Source organism: Rhipicephalus microplus, chromosome X, assembly GCF_043290135.1.
Source record: "Rhipicephalus microplus isolate Deutch F79 chromosome X, USDA_Rmic, whole genome shotgun sequence".
Lineage (NCBI taxonomy): Eukaryota > Metazoa > Arthropoda > Arachnida > Ixodida > Ixodidae > Rhipicephalus > Rhipicephalus microplus.
In genome coordinates, this window is record NC_134710.1 from 213,833,214 (window position 1) to 213,854,388 (window position 21,175).

Sequence of the window (21,175 nt, forward strand, 5' to 3'; positions counted from 1 at the left end):
GTCGAATTTGATTAATTCAAACATGCTTAATTTGAACTTCCAGTCAATTCGAACTCATGCTGTGCTGCCGTCAAAGCTATGTGTATTCCAACGGGCGAAAATGCCCTCTAATTATAATGCCCATGCACTTGCGAAGGTTAATTCGAATATACCGTGCTCCGAAAATGCTCTTAGCACCATGCCCAATCCCGCGGCGGCACCTCTCAACGCTGTGCGTGAAGAAAGAAAAGAAGAAAAGGAAAGAAAAGACTGTGGAGGACTGTTTGCTCTCTCTCAAATGCGGATCTGCAACGCGCCTCTGCCACGCTTCTCCCTTTTCTGTCTCTGCATGTAGAGACACTTCTCCTTTCAAGGCCTTCTCCTTTCAAGGAGACACTTCTCCTTTCAAGAGAGGGAAAAAAAAAAGAAAGCTGCCACGAAAAGCTCGCTCTCTTTCTAATGCCGATCTGCTTCTCTTCACATGGAGACACTCCTCTTTTCTTGGTGCAGAGGGTAGCAGCGGAGACGCAGTCGTTGCTGTCGCCTTTAGAGAGTGTTGGTAGAGAATGTTGGTGCTGGACTTAGCTACGCGTTACTATGCTTTGCAAACGGTGTGCGAAATTGATTGACTCGCTGCAAGGCAAACGTCTGCAGACGTGCATCATCGATTACTTCAATTAATGACGGATATCCTCTGGTTTGTTAATAAATCTGTCTTCTAAAGCTTCCCCATCGTGTGTTCTTAAGTGAAAGGGAAATTGCTTGGCACCGCAGCACTGCTTCTGGGTCATGTGACTTGCTGAGCGCTTCCTCAATCCTCTCCACTGGCTGTGTGAGGAGAACAGCTCTCACGGCCGTGCGTGGCGTGACCATATATATGTGTATGTATATATATATATATATATATATATATATATATATATATATATATATATATATATATATATATATATATATATATATATATATATATACATACATATATATTTTACTTGACTTTACAACATCACAGCTGAAATCACAGAAACTCAATACTAGAGATGATATAAATGAGATGATAACAGTTATCATCATTTTCAACCCAATAAGGCTTTGCTTTTCGAACATGAACCGGATGTTGTAGTAGTGATGGTTAAAGGAATCAGTTGAGAATACCGAGTTCTTGCCTCCAAATTATTTAGCTTGTCGCAAAGACCGTGGATACAAGGGAGGAGGTGTCGCTATTGTCTATACAACTTCAATTCATTGTACTAAAATATTTAGCCCGTTGGAAAATGGAATGTTTTGCCTGCACTACAGAAATGAATGGGCTGTCCTTTGTGATTATCACTGTGTATCACCCACCAGGTACTTCTGAAGAATTTATGATACAGTGAAAGCTCGTTAATTCACACCTCATTAATTCGAAATTTTGGATAATTTGAAATGGTCTCCGCAGTCCGGTCCGCAGTGCATAGGAGACCATGTGTAAAACGATTTGTTAATTCGAACAGAAATTGCTGCCTCTACGGATAATTCGAAGCGCGCGCCACCGAGCGTCATCATCGTCAAACACTAGTGGTAGCTTTTACGGTCGAACGATAGGTGGCACGACCAGTTTTTTTGAGCTTCAAGTGGTCTCCGAGCAAAGGGCGAGCAAAGTATGGCCTCCAAAATCCAGGGAGCAATTTTTTTTTTTTCGTAGCCCTCCCGCTATCTCAGCGCCTGGCGCCACTTGTACGCGGGACCCACGGGACGCTGAGGAGTCGGCGGAGTAGTCCTAGCAGTGCTAGGCCGCTCCAGGCAGCGTCACTTTGTTCCTCGAGCACGTTGTTCGTTCACGAATGATTTTGTGAGCGGGCGACAGGAAGGACTTCGGCATTACGCTGCTCACTGCCATGCACATGTTGGTGCGCGCATGGGAACAGGTGACCGCGACCACAATCGCAAACTGTTTCCGCCACAGTGGATTTGCAGCTGGAAGTGCGCAGGATAGTTGTGACGTCGACGTGGATGGGGCTGAGGAGCTCATGCCAGTGGCATTGCGCGACACTCTTCGGGGCGTACGTTTTGCTGATTATGTTGAAGTTGACATCGGTGCATCGGTGTGTGTTGCCCTGAGTGATGAGGACATTATCGCTCAAGTAGCCGGTGCGCAACCTGATGCTGAAGAGTTAGAAGGTGAGGAAGACGAAAATGACGAAGCGCCTGTGCGCCCGTCAGCTTCTGCGGTGATGGAGGCACATAATGTGGCGCGTCTCTTCTTCAGCTTTGAAAAGGGTGAAGAGGATTCTGTGCGCCGCATCCACGCGCTGGAACAGGGAGCCACAGCTGTGGCATTCAGAGAAAAGAAGCAGATGGTCATCACCGACTTTTTTGGCCAATAAATATTTTTCGCGCCCCCACCCCCGAAATCCACCCATTTTTGCTCACTTTCATTATTTCGAATTTTGTTTAATTCGAAATTGCTCAGCGTTCCCGTGGAATTCGAATTAATGAGCTTTTACTGTACTACTTAGTTAGCAATTTTTTAATGGACATGTTTAACCATTCCATATGCAAGATTATAATGGTGAGAGACTTTAATTTACTACACATTGATTGGGTCAATTATAGGGAAGGTCAAAATGAACAAGATGTGTCCCAAGTCTTTCTGGATCTGGCTTTCTCACTTGATCTAACACGGATTGTCACTACACCTACGTGAACCCACGAATTGGGAGAATTATTGCTTGATTTGGTCTTTTTAAGCAGGCCTATCATGCAATCTAATTATCGGTGCGAAGTATTGGAAGGCATATGTGACCACAAAATGGTGATCACACATGTAGCTACCACTTGTACCTCTCGGGCAAGGCAAAACAGAATAAAACCCCTTCAGTTCTCGATTTTTCTAGTGCACCTGATACTAAATTAGTATCATGTGCACTAGAAATATATCTCACTGAATACTACAACAGCAAATAATTCATAGAATATATTTAAAGGCGTTGTTTTGAAATCAATAGAACTGTTTCTTCCGAAGCGCACAAAGAAAGTTCATTAACAAAACCCTAGGATAACCCTAAAAATAATTCATAAAAAATGACTCTTGACATGACCATGGGCTTTGTCTCTAAACACACGCCATTATGTCAATTCTCTTTCTAGTGAACTCAGAATAAAAGTTTTTCAGGCAAAACAGAGGTGCATGAATGAAACACTCAGCAATTTCATTAAAACATCACCAGGAAAATTTTAGAGGTACCTTTCAGGACCGAAACCTGGCATTCAATTTTTAGAGAACACCAATGCAACTATCATGGATAATTATGAGATGGCTTGCCACGTTAATGAATATTTTGAATGAGTTTTCATTTGGGACGATTGCTCAACCTCACAAAAGCGATTTTCTTGTGAACAACGTCTAGCTGAGCTAACTATAACACAAGAAAGCATTCTGGATCTGCTCCTTAAAATAGATGTGAAAAAATGCCCAGGACCTGATCAAATTCCTAACGCCTTCTTAAGACAATATGCCGATTGGATTGGAGGTGTGCCAAGGTAATACCAATTCACAAACAAGGTTCGAAAAATAACATCGCAAACTACCGGCCAATCTCCTTGACAAGTATTTGTTGTAAAACTCTGGAGCACGTTTTGACTACTCACCTGATAAAGTTTTCGGAGGAAAATGGCATATTAGGTAAAAATTCAGCACGGGTTTCGGCGAGGATACGCTATCATAACGATTTTTACTGAGGTTACGCATAAAATTAGTCAGTGTATTGATGAAAAGGTTCAAATGGACACCATATTTATCGATTTTCGAAAAGCATTTGACAAAATATCACATAGGAAGTTGCTTATGAAATTGTCTTGTTTTCTTGGTGACTGTCAGCTACTAAAATGGACAGAGGTGTATTTGTCAAACAGAGAACAATTTGTTTAAATAAATAATGTTCACAGTGCCAATAACCGGTCTGATCAGGTGTGCCAAAAAGGTCCGCTTTAGGCCCTTTACTTTTTTTTATCTACATTAGTGATATGGGTGAAGGTTTTGCACAGCAAGTAGCTATAAAACATTATGCAGATGATACAATCGTGTATGCAAAGATTTGCTTTTATAACGACCAACTGGTACTTAATAACCACTTACAAAAAATTAGTGTTTGGTGCAATGAATGGGAGATGGGACTGAATGCATCCAAAACCCTTTTTCATGCACATGACACGTAAAAAAGACCCCATATCTTTCCCTTACCGCATTACAGGTGCACTTTTAACTGAAGCAAAAGATGGTAAATACAGTGGAATCTCGATAATCCGAACTCGAAGGGGCCCGAGAATTTGTTCAAATTAAAAGAAGTTCGAATTAATGAAAGCGAAGTAAACAGAGGGCTTCCCATGCAGTGGTGCATGTGCATTGAGCTAACGCACGAGGAGGAAGTTTCAGAAGACTTACATTTATTCACAAATCACAGGACATATGTCATTATTTGAAGTAATCGGTGATGCACGTCTGCACACGTTTGTTTTGCAGCGAGTCAATCAATTTCGCACGTAGTTTGCAAAGCATGTCTGCTTCAGCTTCAGCATTCTCCTAGCAAGAGAACTTGCACACGACAATGTCCAGCACCGACACACTCTAAAGACGATGACAACACAACATCGACTGCATCTCCGCTCCTACCCTCTGCGCCAAAGCCGCAGCGTGACCAGCACGTGACGAGAAAGGAGGAGCATCTACATGTGAAAAAAAGCAGATCATTCCTTTTTTTTTTTTTTTTTTTTTTTTTTTTTTTTTTTTGCTGTCGTCGCACGCACCGTTGAAAAGGGAAGGGTTACGTGGCAGGGACGGCAAAGGGGGAAGCGTGGCACCGGCGCGCGAGAGAGAGTCCCACTCCACGACAGCTTTCTTTTTTTTTTCCTCCGCCTCTTTGCACACGGTGTTGGAAGGAGAAGGGTCTTTACATGGCAGGGGCGGAAAAGGAAGAAGCGTGGCACAGGTGCGTCGCAGATCGGCATTTCAGAGAGCACAAACATTCCACCGCAGCCTTTTCTTTCCTTTTTCTTTCCTTCGCGCGCAGCGTTGAGGTGTCGGAGGTGCCGCCGCAAGATTCGGCGGGGTGCTGAGAGCATTTTCGGAGCACGGTATGTTCGTATTAACCGTCGCAAGTGCTTGTGCGTTGGAATACACATAGGAATACCATTGGAATACACATAGCTTTTACGGGACCTCATCGTGAGTTCGAATTAAACAGAAGCTCAAATTAAGCGTGTTCGAATCAATGAGATTCGACTGTACATAGGTATTCACCTTGCACACGACATGAACTGAACTGTTCAGTACATGTTGACGATGTTTGTAATACAGTAGAGACATGTGCAAACTTTGGTTGTTACAACGGAAACTGCACAATGCTACTCCAGAGGCTAAAGCAATAGCATATAAAATGACCTACGCAAGTCATATATGGGAACCTTACACTAAAACAAATACAGTGAAAAATGTGAGCGTATACAAAATAACGCCTTACGATTCATTTCAAACTCGCATTCAAGAACTCAGTCAATCAGCGAGCTTAGAGAAAAAAATGGAATAATGACGGTGAAACGAAAAATGCAACTTAATCGACTGATATTCTTTTTTCACGTACTGAACAGAGATTTCAGGGTTAACCTAGGTGAACACATTGCACTAAAGAAAACTACCACATCCAGAACAAAACATTCGAAACATATTACACCAATAAACCACAGAACAGATTTATTCAAGCATTCTCTTTTAGTTCGGAGCAGTGATGATTGGAATCGGTTACTTCAAAACATAGTCGAATGTTCCGACCTTTGAAGTTTTGCAAAGGCTTTGTCAGAATGTTTGTGATTGATTTGTATTGCTGTAGCATTTGTTCACCCTTCAATTGTCTTGTTGTTCGTTACCCGTTGCTTGAACATGTTCAAGGTATTATTTCTTTGGTGATGTATACGGGATGTATTTGAACCTGTTATACCGGTGAGCTACCTGTACAGAATGTCTTCTAATATGATTTCGTGTTTTATTATTCTGATATGTTGTGCAATTCTTGAGTGTTCCGTGTTAAAATTCTTTTAGCATGTACTACATTTGTACATGAGAGTTATGTAACCCCAACTCCTGTCTTGGCTGATGTGCTGACAGTATGAATAAAATAAAAAAATAAAATAATGAATGTTAAAAACTTATTATCCAGTCATTGAAGCGCCAGAGTCGGCAATAGAACCACGAGGAAAGTTAGATGCGCTCGCCGCGCCATTACTAGGTGATGGTGCGGAAAGTTTTTTTATTACGATAGGAATTCTATGGACAATTGACGAGTTTTTGCTGGCATCGCCATGCTCCGCATATATACAAGTCGGTAACATCCTTTGCACACCGTATCTTCCACCCGCGGGTAAAAGCGAGAGCGGGGGCGACGAGCGCTGCTCAAGCAGAGGCGGACTATCTCCGTCACTCAGAGTGTGCACACGATAGCATCTCACCGCATGTAGAGCTGACGTTCAATGCTCAAGCTGAAAGGAAAGACACTGCCCGTTTTAATCGAGCATAAAAAACACGGTATGGGATAGGGTGGGATGGGGTGGGAGGTTGCCTAAGCAGCAGCTATAAACTTTGATTGTAAAGGCGCAGTCACGCTCACTATCTCGGCAAGCATCAGTGTACAACTCGTACACCCTTTTACTTGGTGCACTCTCAGCGTAAAGAGATTGCGCGAAAAGAGCATTTTTCTTTGGAGCGACCATACTTTTAGATGCGAAGCAGCTTTTTGACTAGCCTGTGTAAGGCTGTCCCTCCGCACAAGGCGCCGTGTGCCGCAGGTGTTGGCACAGTGCCAAGTATGTCACCCTGCTGCTCCGTGTTGACGTCACGCTCCCCTTGCAGTGCGCACTAACGTCACCCTCTCCCTCACCTGCTACGCGCTCGCCGCAGTGCCCGCAGCTGCTGCCTCGTCCGTTCACCTGCAACACCTGCAGCGACCACTGCTCCGTCAGTCCACGCGCGCAATAAACCTGACACCTGCCTAACGTACGCGTTGAAACATGTCTGTACACGTCACATACAAGGCCTATGCCAGCCATTTCTTCAAACGAATCTTCCAGCACTAACTGCAGCACCCGCGTTAGCGCCATTCAACCCGTGACACCACTCGTGCGCAACACTGCTGCTTCGCATCCCATGAGAGTTCTTTTCGGAGAGAAGGTAAAAATTTTTTTTCTTAGACCAGCCTTTTGTATTATTACACGATATGAGATCCAAACGAGTTATCTGTCAGCCTTACTTCGTATTGTCACGGGATCATGACATCGACGAAGGCAGCAGTCACCGCTTTCATGACTGAACTTTTTTTTGGGTGAACCTGTTCCTGCGGAAAATGAAACGTCATAGCAGCGAACATACAGCGTCGGTCGTCGATTATCTACTAAGCCGTGAAACTTGTCAGCATGCCATCAAAGATTCCAGTGTTATCGCTAGCAACCACATAATTTCTAGAACAAACTCTTCTTTACCCATTGTTCGTGTAAATTCATCGGAATGTTCTGAGATTATCTAGATCGTTCCCAGTCATTTGAGCATGATTTGAGCAAGGCAGTGTAACGCGTACACATATTGGTGCAGTAAAAAAAAAAAACAGAAAGAATGAAGCGCGTGCGGCATTACCATTGCAACATTAAAATTTTTTGCTACTGCATTCATCGCAATTTGAAGCGAAAAAGCTGATCTTTTTTTTTTCTCAGTTTTTATAGTTCAACAGTTTTCATCGAAGAGCGCGTGCTGTGCTCGGCGGATGCTTGGCAATGGTGCAGCGAGTTTATTGCTACCACTGCCGTTTTTATAGTTTGACTGACAGCTTCGCTGCTAACAAATAAGTAACATAACGAGCTCTGCACCCAAATGCAAAATATTCATGCACGGTGTTTAGTTCACTACACGGGATATGGATGCGGCTGCGTCTTTTGTGTATCCAACGCGTGTTGCTCAGTCGATGATAAGACTAGGCTAAACTTGGCCTCGGACGTGCGAATTGTTGTTCAGGCGCAGCAGATCAGATTGGCACAGCACTTCCACTCCTGAGTGCCCCTCACGGTGAATAGTTGCGCTAACCATGGAAACATACCACCATAAGACGGAACGCTTAAAAGTCTTTCCAGTCCAGCTGTGGTGCATCATTGCTAAGTAGCATGGCTGTTAAGGAGACTATGTTGATAAAGCTCACACAACATTCAAATGCTCTGAAACATCCCATGTGTGCCTTTTCAAACAAGAAAACACCTTTTTTTAAAACAAGAAAAGATGGTCATGGGCACAGCTGGTTGTCCTTAGTTGCTACACCAATGAATGCAAGACAGAATTTCAAGGGTGTAAGAGATAAGCACAATAGCCCCCCCCTCCCCCCTCCCACACTTTCTGGCTATGCCCCTAACAAGAGGCAGATAACTTTGCAACCAAAGGCATGTCTTTTATTGAGTAATTAAACTATGTCACTAGAGATGCTCTGAGGTGACAAAGTGCACTTTTTTTCATCTGTACACTCTCCCCTAACTCAACATCTATGACATGCTTGTGGCTCCAAAAAAACCCCAGATAAATATTATCTGGGATTTTACGTCCCAAAATGAAGATATGATTATGGGAGATGCCGTAGTAAAAGGCAGTTAAGCACCAAAGGCAGTTACAGTGCTGCAAAGAGGCTATTCAGCCTTTAGTGCAAAAAAAAAAAAGGGATGTCTATTCTTTTTAACTATAACATTGAAACTGAATGCGTCTACTTACCTCCAAACCAGGAGCACTTTTGACTGGATGAATAGGTGGATGAGCCTGGTCTGTTTTATTGCCCTGCCGTGGAGTCAAACCATTTTGCAAAAGGCGACGTGCAAAATCTGTAAAGATACAATTACAATTAACAATTATGGGGGTTTAACATCCTAAATCTACCATACGATTATGAGAGAGATTAGTGGTGGAGTGCTCCGAGGAATTCGACCTTCCGGGTTCTTGAATGTGCTCCTAAATCTAAGTAAACGGGCCTCAAGAATTTTCGCCTCCATCAAAAATGTGGCCACCATGGCTAGGATTCAATATCGTGACCTTTGCCTCAGCAGTCAAGCACCATATCCACTAGACCACCGGGGTAGATAAAATCTGTAAAGGTAGTGCGAGTTGATTTGTACATCCTCAAATTCACCATTATCGCTAAAATTAGCCATTATCAATTAAAAAGTTCTGGAATAAGAGCACACTAATTAATGTTCCTCACATCGCACTCACATGCCCAAGTCCAAAACTGCACCTAATTTCGTGCGTAACTTCTATTTGTGATGAGCTAGATTTAGTAAGAGAGAATACTTGCTGAAAACAAATATTACTTTTGCAGATTATAACCTTTGCAGACTGTATGTGCCACACAAGCAGATAATGAGGCATTAAACTCAGGTGCCTCATTGTATATGATATGAGATGTGACCTAAATGTAACTAGAATTGTGCTCCTGATCATTGTATACTTGTGCTATGAGGTTGCACCTCTAGGACACTGTGGGGTACCTCTCTTGAATGGGTAAGCTTCAGGCTGTTTCACATGCCGCGATTGCAGCGAAAAAAATCGTTCCGTTCGCTTCAATCGCTCTGTTCGCAACTGCCGCTAATTGTGGTTTCATTTCACATGGACCGCGAACAATCTGCAATTTTGGCTCTGCAACTGGAGCGGCGAGCAACGTTTCTTGCCACCGTTCCTTGTGGCAGACACTGTAGAATTTGTCAAATACAATGTAACAATCCGTGCATTATGATTAATTTAAGTTTCCATTAACGGTTACGAAGAACCCTTGTGTTTCATGATTTAGGAACATTTTCCAATCTAACTACATTTTAAAATGCACAACAGCGGCAATTACCAAAACAAACACGTCGATGCGATTTTGACAGCTTGGCCAGATCCATTTCGACGGATCCTGAACAGAAATCATTCCCGCCGCTGCGATCAGAGCAAAAATTTCTAACATGTTGGAAGCTCGCCACGGACCGCTGTGGCAGGAGCGAACTAGCCTTTTTTTTTTCACTGTGAGCAAATTCGCAGACTGAAAATCGCTACTTTTTGTGTCATGTGAAATGGCCTTATGTCATGTCAAGTGGCAGCAACAACTTTGGTTTCTCTGGCATTTTTCTCTCTATGCTTGCAATGCACTTGTGACAAGAAATGGCGATTTGCACGAGCAAGCTGTGTGTGTGACAGTTTTAATTTTTACTCGACAAGAACGTGGCTGTACCCATAACACCACAAATCGTTGCCTACGATGATTTTGTTTAATAAAAAGATCCAGGTTATCTGTGACTGCATCCTCCACTGCATGACAGGCTTTTAGGCAACACTTCCTTTGCTCTTTGCTTGGCAACCACTTGCGACATTCCCTTATTTCCTAGCAACATGCGTATAAAGAAGTTCCAAAAAAAACTGAGAGAAGTTTTTGAAGTGGTCACTTGTTCTCTGTTGATTACACTGATGGGCTCACGAGTTTTGGCTAAGTTATCCTCGGTTTGTGCATTTGAAGGACTACTTCAACAAGGCTGGTCCTTATCACTTTTCTCCTTTTCAAATAAGCAAACCATTTATAAACTTGCATTTTAATGAGAGTATGTTATTTATAAACTGTTAGCACTATTACAACCGTTTCTGCCATGTTTTTGCTGAGTAAAATACAAAAATTTACAGTCACACTTTGTTTGTGGGCACATGTCATTCCTTCATGTCCCAAGTGCACTGTAGTCACTGAGAGAGAAATGCCAAATAAATGAAAAATGTGTCATTGTCGACTGATGCGACTTGATGTACTGACTCAGGAACGATCCTACCACAGCGCCCTAGCAGCACAACCTCATAATACAAGTACACTGTGCAAAAGCTCAATTCTAGGTACCTTTAGGTCCCCTCTCATACACATGACATTATTCAGATCAGGTTTAACATATCTATACATTATTTAAAGTAACAATATAAACTTTTTTTAATACAATGGGTGGGTCAAGTAACAGGTTATTTAGGATAACGACCCTTGTCATCTTCCCTCTTCATAAAGTGATTCATGAGAGAATCTTCTGGCTGAACTGGGGAAAAGTTTTTTTTTCTGTTACTACATTTATTTTGGTCCAATTTATAAAGAAAATAATGACAACTGCTACATTTTCCTGATTGTTAATTGTAAAGAGGTATCAAGTTGTCTGTGGCAGTGTATAGCTTTTTTTTCATTACAGTCCATTTCGTCTCGGTGCTGAATACCCGGTTTGAGAAAGAGGCATTCTAGCATTTTTCTTTTCTAGAGACTTGTACGGGGGAAAACTGGTCTAATTATCATCTTTGAATCATATTGCTCCCCTAACCTGAATCATAATTTTGCTATTATATAGCTTACGAATATTTATGAGATGGTCAAACGAAGCCCAGTTATTCTCTAGATAATTGAGTGCCCTGGTCATGCCAGTGAAATAAGGTACAAGAGAAGTAATTTTGCCGGAATAATGTACAAGGCTCCAAGTAGCCAACCTACATTTACTCCCCATGTCTTTCACAGTGAAACTGCCTGTGTATGACATCATCTCCTTTTTCGCCATCTGATTATGTTTTGGAAGCACAATGGCAATATCAGTGCTGTGTTCATTTAGTGTACTCTCGACTGCATCCAAATCAAATTGTCGCACATGCAACATAACGGCTTCTTTTTAATGGAAACTAAGTATTCACCGAGGTAGCCTACTAAAGAAAGAAAACGCGCAAATCGTCACTACCATGCAACACTGCAGTAGGTACATCAAACTCTGAACGCGTGTAGCGTACTTCTTGAACAAGCAAAACATTTTGGATGTTCGTTTTTAGATTGCCCAACGTATCCACAGAACACCGTAAAATTCACAGCGGGAATAGGCGACCATAGGTGACCAAAACGTGCCTGTAACCAGCCCGTGGTCATCGCAGAACCAGCGATGCTCAGTCTAGTCGTACTCTAGATGCATGGCGACTGCCTGCACCATGCTCCCTGTATCCTGCTTCTGCGGCTTGACGGGAGGATTCTTTAAACAGCATTATAATGAAAAGTAACGCTAGTTCCATGAAAGGAAAAAAAAAGCAACCCTTCTAATCGAGTGTAAATCGTGAGCGTAGAACGGGGCACTTTTCTGACTTCACTTGTTGATCGGGCTGTCATTTTTTCTCTTTGCCAGTGCCCTCCATACTATACAGCCTGCGAATTTCAAAGTACAGTAAGTTTCCAGCACATGCGGATCTCTAGCAGAGGCATCGAATTATAAGTACTCTAATATGGGCAGCGCAAATCTACAGCAAAAAAAAAAGCACATTTGAGAATATATACGCCCAAGCATCGACTTTGCCTCTCGTACACCTTGGCCCAACATTCCCAAATGAGTGCAAAGTTATATAAATGCGCAAATCCATTTTTTTCTCGACACATGTTAGCTTCGCCAACAGCGCTGCAGCCTTTTCGACCACATGAAGGAGCGTCGCAATGTAGACAAAAGAGCGGGCCACACCCACTTCTAGAAACATGCTCTCTCCATGCGATGAGGTGGCGGAAGAGAAACCCACCATGCGCCCATCATCTCGGAGGCCATGAATACAGTATTGCTTTGCTTCCCAATATAAATTTCATTTCTCATTTCTTGCTTACCAATGCTCAAATGAATTTATTCATGCAGTTTCATCACAGACATTTGTTGTTTTACACGAACATTAACCAATGAATGAATAGACTTTAAAGTCCGGCAGTTTTACGGGGCGAGGTGGGGGAAGAGGGGATTAGCCCCTGTCCCTCCCCACTCTTCGTTGGTTATAATGGTGGTTTTTTATTTTAACGCTTAGTATTGCTACTAAAAATATCAATTGCTCCTATCCTGGCTGCTTCTTATATTTTTATGGCTACATAAACCAAACTCTGGTGCATCATGCTTTCTGCGTGGTAAAGGATACAAATCTTAAGTAGCCTCAGCTCCATCCTCCTTCCACAAAGTCTAGCATTCCTTCTTGCCATTAATTTTGCCAACAGAGCATACTAATAATGTCTATGCAACTGTGCAGAAAACAATCATAATGGTGTCAAAGCATTAATGGTAATTCACCTCCCCAACGCGGGTCCTGTGCTTGGGCTTCCACAAGAGGCCTCAGGTTGAGGTCGGGTGGGAACTTGGTGGTTTCAGTACGTGGGTAGCTGATAAAGCCATCAGTATATAGCTTTTCAGCCACTTGCATCGTGTCCTTGGCCGACATACGAAGCTTCCTTGATGCCAGCTTCTCTAGCTCCTGTGAATATTTTCCATAACAAACACACACAACGCATAGCTCTCAATGGAGACAATGCAGTCAGTAGAAATAACGGGACGTATCTGCCAATTTGATACAGGATATTTTGCTTCTATGCTGCTTTTCAGGAACACAGGCATCTCAGTAAAATTTATGCTTTAAAAGCAAGTAGTACTTCTGATGTCTCCCTTACTCAATGCCCTTTAATGGGCCTGAAAGGCATTTTGAATAAATAAGTAAATAAATATTATGAATGTTAAACAAGAAAAATGAAATTTAAGGTTAAACAAAGTGCAATATTGCCACAAAGGCAGAATTTCTCGTGATAAAATACGAGTGAAAAAAATTGAGGATTTTCTTTTCGACAACATTTTAATTAATAAGAATGAGCAACCATGAAAACTACTGAATGAGATTTTAGAACTTTTACAAGGAATAAAGCTGCAGGCAATATGTAAAGGGACAATGTGAAATCGGTTCGTGACTTACCACAGTGTCCATAGGTTGTGGCCGCCATTTTGACTTAGGTTTGCTTTTCACTTCAACCACCTTTGCTTGAGGAGGCTACAAAATAAAATGCAAACAACATTTATCTTTTTCTGTGATTTTATTAGTTTAATTACAATCACATGCAAGCACAGCAATAAGGACTTACATAGCCATGCAGGCACTTCTCGTACATCAAGAAACAGACGTTGTAGTCAAACAGCCGGTGCCGCTTCCATGAAAATTCTGCATTTATGCCATCCTTCGAATGGTTCACTAAATGACAAAAACCGGATGAACAAAATATTCTTTGCATCAAGTGTTCTGGTACAAAATCTGCCTTTCTACAAGCAAATACTTTTACTACATAATCTGGACAAAAACGGTAAATGTGCCATACATATCAAACACATGCATTTGACCCTATCATGTCTTCAGTGGTTTTCTACTACCAGGCAGGGGGAACTTTTCAGCACTTCAGTTTATTGCCCATAATATCTACCGTACAAAGATGACTGGCTGCCATGCCGAAAATTACTTCATTTTACATCTTTCTTTGATATCAAGCCTACAAACTTTCTCATTTCCTAAGCAATTTTAAATTATTTTCAACTAATTTACTCTATACTTTATAATCTAATATTAATAATAATAATAATACTTGTTAAAGTTCAATGATTCAAAACCACCGTATGATTATGAGAGACGCCAGAATGGAGGGCTCCGAAAATTTCGACCACCAGGGTTCTTTAACACATGGGCCTCAAGCCTTTTCACCTCCAACGAAAAAGCGGCCGCCGCAGCAAGGATTCTATCTTGCGACTTGTGGGTCAGCAGCCAAGTGCTTTGGCCACTAGACCACAGTGCCCCGCCGCGGTGGTCTAGTGGCTAAGGTGCTCGGCTGCTGACCCGCAGGTCGCGGGTTCAAATCCCGGTGGCGGCGGCTGCATTTCCGATAGAGGCGGAAATGTTGTAGGCCCGTGTACTCAGATTTGGGTGCACGTTAAAGAACCCCAGGCGGTCAAAATTTTCGGAGCCCTCCACTACAGCGTCTCTCATAATCATATGGTGGTTTCGGGACGTTAAACCCCACAAATCTAATCTAATCTAGACCACCGTGGCATGTACTTCATACTTTATACTTTCAAACCACATTTGGCCATTTCACTAAGCAACACAAAAGTATTTTTTAGACGAAAGATTTTTTCATAAAAATGCTATGGCAACAAGGCACTTGTCTTGGCAGACAAACTCTACGTAAAGGCAGAAATATATTGCAAGGCCTGAACTTACAGTAAAAGGCCAATTATTACACTTGTTAATGAACTTCTCAGTCATATTCTGGGTAGTTGTTTATACAGAGAAGCTGAAGGATAATACAATACATGGCATAGCAATTTTTAGACATCGCGAAAATCCCACATAAGTTCAAAATTCATCATCAAATTTAAAGAAACTAAGCGGACCTGAAGTGCAAAAAAAGGGCCACTGTGTTACGGCAAACGGAAAGGCCCCTTGATGTTACGTGCAGAAATTTTAATGAAGACAAGCGCTGACAGTACCCTTTTATGGAAAAAAGCACACTACTTTACTTGCACTAGTGGACTGTATTACGTTAATGCTTGGTGTTTATTTGCCTCTTTTGCATTCTGCACAAAAAAAAACACAATTTTCATCCTTTATTTCACTGTACAAAGCAAAACTCAGAGGCAATCGTTCTTGTGCTTTACCTTGCAAACATGTGAAAAAGTGTTCTGAGCCTATTTATAGTTTAAAAAAGGAACGGAAAAGCAACATACATTGTGCAAAAAAATAAGCAGTCTACTTGTGTAATTCATGTGACTCGCTGTTTTCCATGAACAGAATGCGCTGCGATCAATTTCATTAAAATTTCATCCCTTCTTCGTTACAGGGCATTCCTGCCTAGCATAACGGAGCAGCCACCTTTCCTGTGCTGTAGGTGCATTCAGTTCCTATGTTGCCTTAATTAGTACCTCAAAAATAAATGAGAATCTCAACTTGTACACAATTTTTGTATTCCTAAAAAAATATGGCAAAATAGATTGCAATGCCCTGCAACAATCCCACAAATGCTCTGAACTTAGTGATACTGGTAACTTGGCTAGTTGGCATATGCTCTTTCTTTGGTTGAATGCTTTTTTCAACCCATCTCTTTTCTGACATGCTAATGAGTATTTACATAAAAGGCTGCCCTAAAGTTCACCATAAAAAGTTTATCACCAAGCTTTCCGAGTATCTTAAAGGTAACCTTAAAACTGCAAAATAGGTCCAGCTTTATGTAGCATTTGTATCTTAAAAAAGTGCCGAACTGTCTGAAAATTTTTGTTAAAAATCTGTGTTATCTATACAAAAAAAACTTTATACCGGTACTTGTCATTGACATAAACAGGGCCACCACAAAAATAATTTTTTTATTTGACAGTGCTCCGAAATTAACTGTTCTGAAAAGGAAAGTTTAGAATCTCAGGAAAAGTCCACCTGTTCTTCTACTGCCAAGACAACGAGCTAAGTGTGAACCTTCTTGAACCACAGAAGCAGCACACAGAGCTTGCATGAGACCCTGCATGACTGAAGTCCAAGGTGTCAGTGTTGGGCATCATCATTTTGAACATTCTCCTAAAGATCCCCCAAAAGTGTAATTTTAAAAAAGCAATCTTCCAGCACCAATAAAGTGCTTTCATCTATGTGTGGACTAACAAAAAGACCAAATAAAGTAGCCTTTCAGACCTAAAAAAAAGTACTGCTATCCAGTATATAGCGAAACATACAAATCACCATAATGTGTCTTTCAAGCTGACATTGTGCATGTAGTCAGTTGTCCAGGTAGTAGAAATAAATAATTGCATATCCAATTCACACTGAACATGGAAATATTGCTATGGACAAGACTCAATTAAGACAGAAGTTGAGAGAAACAAATTAGGAAAAGGCAGTTCGCCCAGAGCACAGTTTACCAGTATCACACTGATGGGCTAAGCTCAATGAAAATACTTATGAGTTTAATGAGCACTACAAAAGCTCCTGAGCATTGGTATACTTAAATAACAAATTAAATCATGACAAAAAACACAAGTGTAAGTCTAGATTGCTGCCTCAATCTATTATAGCCAGATTGCAACAATATCTTTAAGCAAAACAGACAAGTGGGTCTAATCACAATGGAGAGAATGGTGTGTTGAAGGCCCTTGTCCACACCAATAACATAAGTAATTGAACTAACTGTTTTTTATTTCAAAAATAGGTACCATTAGTGGATGCATAAATATAAAGATACACATCAAACATTCTTATAGTACTGTTTATCAAAACAGTCCAATTTAATGGCAGTAATGCAATGCAGTATTCTAAACTTGAACTGAAAAATTAGTTTCATCTAAAAGCTGATTTCACGTGCAAGATACCAGAGGTTCATCTAAAATTAACATTGAGTGAAGTAGCATGTGCCACTAATACAATATGCTAGAGTGGTTTTCTTTCGATTTGGATACTGAGACACAAAATTAAGATGTGTATTAGTATTGGTGGTTCAAGGCATTTATTGCGTGGCAGTTGTTCCTGCTCTTTCAATCGGTACTCATGTGTGATGTTTAAGCCCTATGTAACATCAACACTAAATTACTTCACTGAACAGCACATTTATTTCGCAACACGTTTTCCATTCACCAAGGACAGGTTTAATGATTTGAAGTTTGTTATTCTCTTTTCATTATATTCAAATCACCACTAGAACGTTGGTGTTCATAAACAGCTTGAATACAATTTCAAACAGGCATATTAACCATCAAAGTATTAGTATTTTTGCCACTGCTGCATACTAATCAGCCATTTGATTTTGGGGGATACCAAGAGTGTTTAGGAACCAGTACAGTCTTATGGTCTGGTTCATACTAAATAAATAGTTCATACAATGGGTTCATACTAAAATTGTATATTAATCTTTCAGTACACCTAAATAATCTGCATGTATAAACTGCAAATTTTTGTGGATATTTTCGGTGACATAAATGGGTGGTCGTGGTGAAGATGACGACAACAATGGCGACGACAACAACAACAACAGTAATAATAATAATAATAATAATAATAATAATAATAATAATAATAATAATAATAATAAACAGTCACACATCTAAATACTATGCTATCACTACAACAATTTCAGGTTTTCCAACAAGAATTGTGAAAAGCAAATTACTCACTTTCAATTTTCCAGAAAGGCTCTGGGACAAAGTTGAGGATGGCTCGATATCTCTCAACCACGAATCCAAGTGTAGGAAATTGGCAGCTACCATAGCTAACAAGGCGGTCACCCAACTCTTGAGGAAACTCACGCTTCAAGCGAAGAGTTTGCAGCCGAGTGAATGCAGCACCTGATGTAGCCACGAAATTGTGAAACAGTTGTGCCATCAGAACTATGCAATTGCATTCACTTCTATTAAAACAGATGCAATCACAACAGTAGGTAAGTAGACAGAGGTTGCAATAACAAAAAGAACCTGTGCTGCCTAGACTGTTTTGCACGGGTTGAATTTTAGAGCTCAAGCCCGACGCTAGAGGGCTGCGAGCCCGCCCAGCTTGGACCAATGTACTATCGTGAGCAATATGAGCTCAAACACGCGAGCGCGTGGCGAATAGCCTCAAACCCTACATTGACTGATTTGTAGCAGCCGCTTTCAGAAACAAAGTGAAAAGGGCGGCGCACTTCCCCTGACTGTTGACACTCCCGCCTCGATATTGTTGCTGCGAAATGCAGCTTATAGCATGTCTTTGGCTGCTGGCGGTGACATGACCTGACATCAGCACGTACAGCCACACTTATTCAGGGTATGCAGCTACAAAGGTATGGGCTGTGACATATAGCCTGCCGTGATGCACAGGCCATGCTTTTATTGCATCTAGGTGGTGTTCGCTGAACATTTTGATGCGCATATTTCACTTTTGTTTTTGGTGCATTTTCTTTTAGTGTTATTATTGCTAGCGGCCAATGGCATGCGATCAGCTGCCGTTTCACAGCAACAATCATGCGGGAGTGCCAACCGTGAGCGGAAGAGCGCCCTTCTCTCCCCCTACTGTTTCGGCAGCACCATCCATGTATCGCGTTATCTAGGTTTTGAAGCTACTTGCCACGCTTGCGTGTTCGAGCTCATATTGCTCACGATAGTACAAAAAAAAAGCCTAGGCTCAGCCCAGCCCGACATGTCTGCTGCAGAGACAATATATTTTCGAATAATGGGGCATCTTATTCAGCATATTAAAGCAAAATATAAGCAAACGACGCATAAAAGTCACTATATGCAATGATTACAAATTGTCAGTTGAAAAGAAGCTGTCTAATGAATCAAGCTCCAGTTAAGTGAGGTGCTCCTGTATCACATATCCTGCCCAACTGAAGGTCTGTTCGCTGCTCACACCAGTAGCTGGAATTGCCAATATATTTTTCTTAAGCATAGCATGCTTAGAATGTTTAAGCCATTTGTTCTTTCAGAAGTTTAGAGCCTCAGGTGTATGAGAAGGAATTATTTTGTGTGTAATCACAAAGCTTGTGTTGCGTCACTTCATCCTCTCTCCTTGTAATTATGTCGCAAGTTAAGAACTGAGAAACAGACGGGGGAGTGGGGAGGTCATGGAGAAGGAGCTATGCGGTGGCAAACAATTCCAGCACACCTATATTTGTGACTTGATTTAGGATTTGTGTCTGGCACGGTCCGTTCGACAAAAAGAAAAACAATATAGCTCGAGCCGCCAGGCCCAAGATGAAAAGATGTCTGCCCGCCCTAATCCAGCCTGAGGGCCGGGACAGGCTCGGGCTACCCGAAGCCCGTGCACACCTTTATGCTACCTCTCGAGTGCATAGACACTAGGCCTTCTTGACATGATTGCAATGCAGTGAATAATAGAAGTCAGTATCCTCCTTCAATTTTATAAGCATTATACAATGCTGGATTAAAAAACATTAGACAACATCAACAGCATAAGGGACAGAAGGGACCAGCAATATCTGTCTTCATAATTCGAGGCACACAAGTTTGCCATACCTATCCTGAGATCAAGCTCTCTTCGCACATAAACAGCCGCACTGAGCCTTGGATCAGGGTTAGTCAAATTGGCAACTGCTCGTGTCACTGCAGCAGGCGTGATTTCAGAGAACCGAGCTCTGTACACTCTCAGATATGGCTTCACTGCAATAAAACAAGAAATGAAGATGGGCTTTTTAGAAAGTGCTTTGAGAGGGTGCAAATTGTTATTGGTGTCTTAAAGTACAAAATGAAAGTGCTAACCTTTCAGGCAGACGCCAATGATTTCAAAACCAATGTTCTCGCCTTCTCGGTCACAATCAGTCCATATGATAAGTGTGTCACAATACCTTACTTCCCTCTCCAGTGTCTGCTTTATAAGTTCATATTTCTGGTCAGAGCATATCTCTGCAACTGGAGCATTGAAGAGTTCTGATGGATCACAAGAATACCTGAAATGATAAAAGAACTAATGAAATGCAAGAATTCTAATGACCATTTCAAAGCAATATTCTCAGAACACAATGGGGCGAAACTGCAAACAACCTTTCAGATCTTCCTAGGACATCACAAATATTTATTGCCAGACGACAGTTGTGCTCTTTTACTTTATTTAAGCCTACACAGTTCCAAGTCATCAAAGTACAGCAACAGAAATGAAAATATCCTGATATTTCTGTGTAAAACAACATCACAGACTTGATGACTAACAGACTAACAGTTAAAAGCTCTTAGAAAGACTGGCTTCATTTTTTTCTATGACTTGACATTTTAATATCAAAATTGCAACAATCCAACAATTAGCATTCACTTTTGTTAAATGTTTTATTAGTTTTAATTGACATCAAAGTGTTAATATCAAAATTATAACAATCCAATATTTAGCATTCATCTTTTGTTGAATGTTCTGTTAGTTTTAATTAAAACCTACAAAAGCATGTCATTGCACAAGTGCATCAAAAGATGCTGTTTCTCTTTTCACTGAAACATAATAAAATGTATAGATGAACTCAACAGCACCCGTTCACATTCCTATTTTGAAAAAAAAAAATCTTTTTTGAGGGATTTAACATTTTCGAGTTTCCTGTACATTCAAGAATACATAGACAAAAATTTATGTAGCTAACTTGAGTTGCTCAAAAGTTATCACCATATTTTCAACCCCTGATGAATGCCTCCGAAACCGAAACTGAATGTTCCCGTTTCCACAACGCCTACTATCTCGTCATAAATATTTTTATATACATATTACGTAATGCTAAGTTATCTAAATATGTTTCAAAGCTTGCAGAACATCATGTTCTCATTTTATTTTAAAATTGTCACTACTTGGCTGGAGCACTTCACTAGTCAAATTGTGCGTGTTTTCGTTCAG

At 41.2% G+C, this 21,175-nt stretch overlaps 1 protein-coding gene across 3 annotated transcripts in view; it reads right to left on the bottom strand.

The window, feature by feature from the left end:
• The window catches only part of Top3alpha (topoisomerase 3-alpha), a 119,234-nt gene that overhangs the window by 89,430 nt on the left and 8,629 nt on the right, over window positions 1–21,175 (bottom strand). For 2 of the 3 annotated variants that reach the window (XM_075878574.1, XM_037436007.2), the window contains exons 2-8: window positions 20,065–20,252; window positions 19,822–19,965; window positions 17,986–18,156; window positions 13,935–14,041; window positions 13,769–13,843; window positions 13,099–13,279; window positions 8,750–8,856 (exon numbers count right to left, since the gene is read on the bottom strand). In XM_075878574.1, coding sequence (XP_075734689.1) covers window positions 8,750–8,856; window positions 13,099–13,279; window positions 13,769–13,843; window positions 13,935–14,041; window positions 17,986–18,156; window positions 19,822–19,965; window positions 20,065–20,252 — 973 coding nt within the window. Of the gene's footprint in view, window positions 1–8,749; window positions 8,857–13,098; window positions 13,280–13,768; window positions 13,844–13,934; window positions 14,042–17,985; window positions 18,157–19,821; window positions 19,966–20,064; window positions 20,253–20,346; window positions 20,543–21,175 lie in introns of those variants that run through there. The other variant, XM_075878575.1, reaches the window with a different exon arrangement.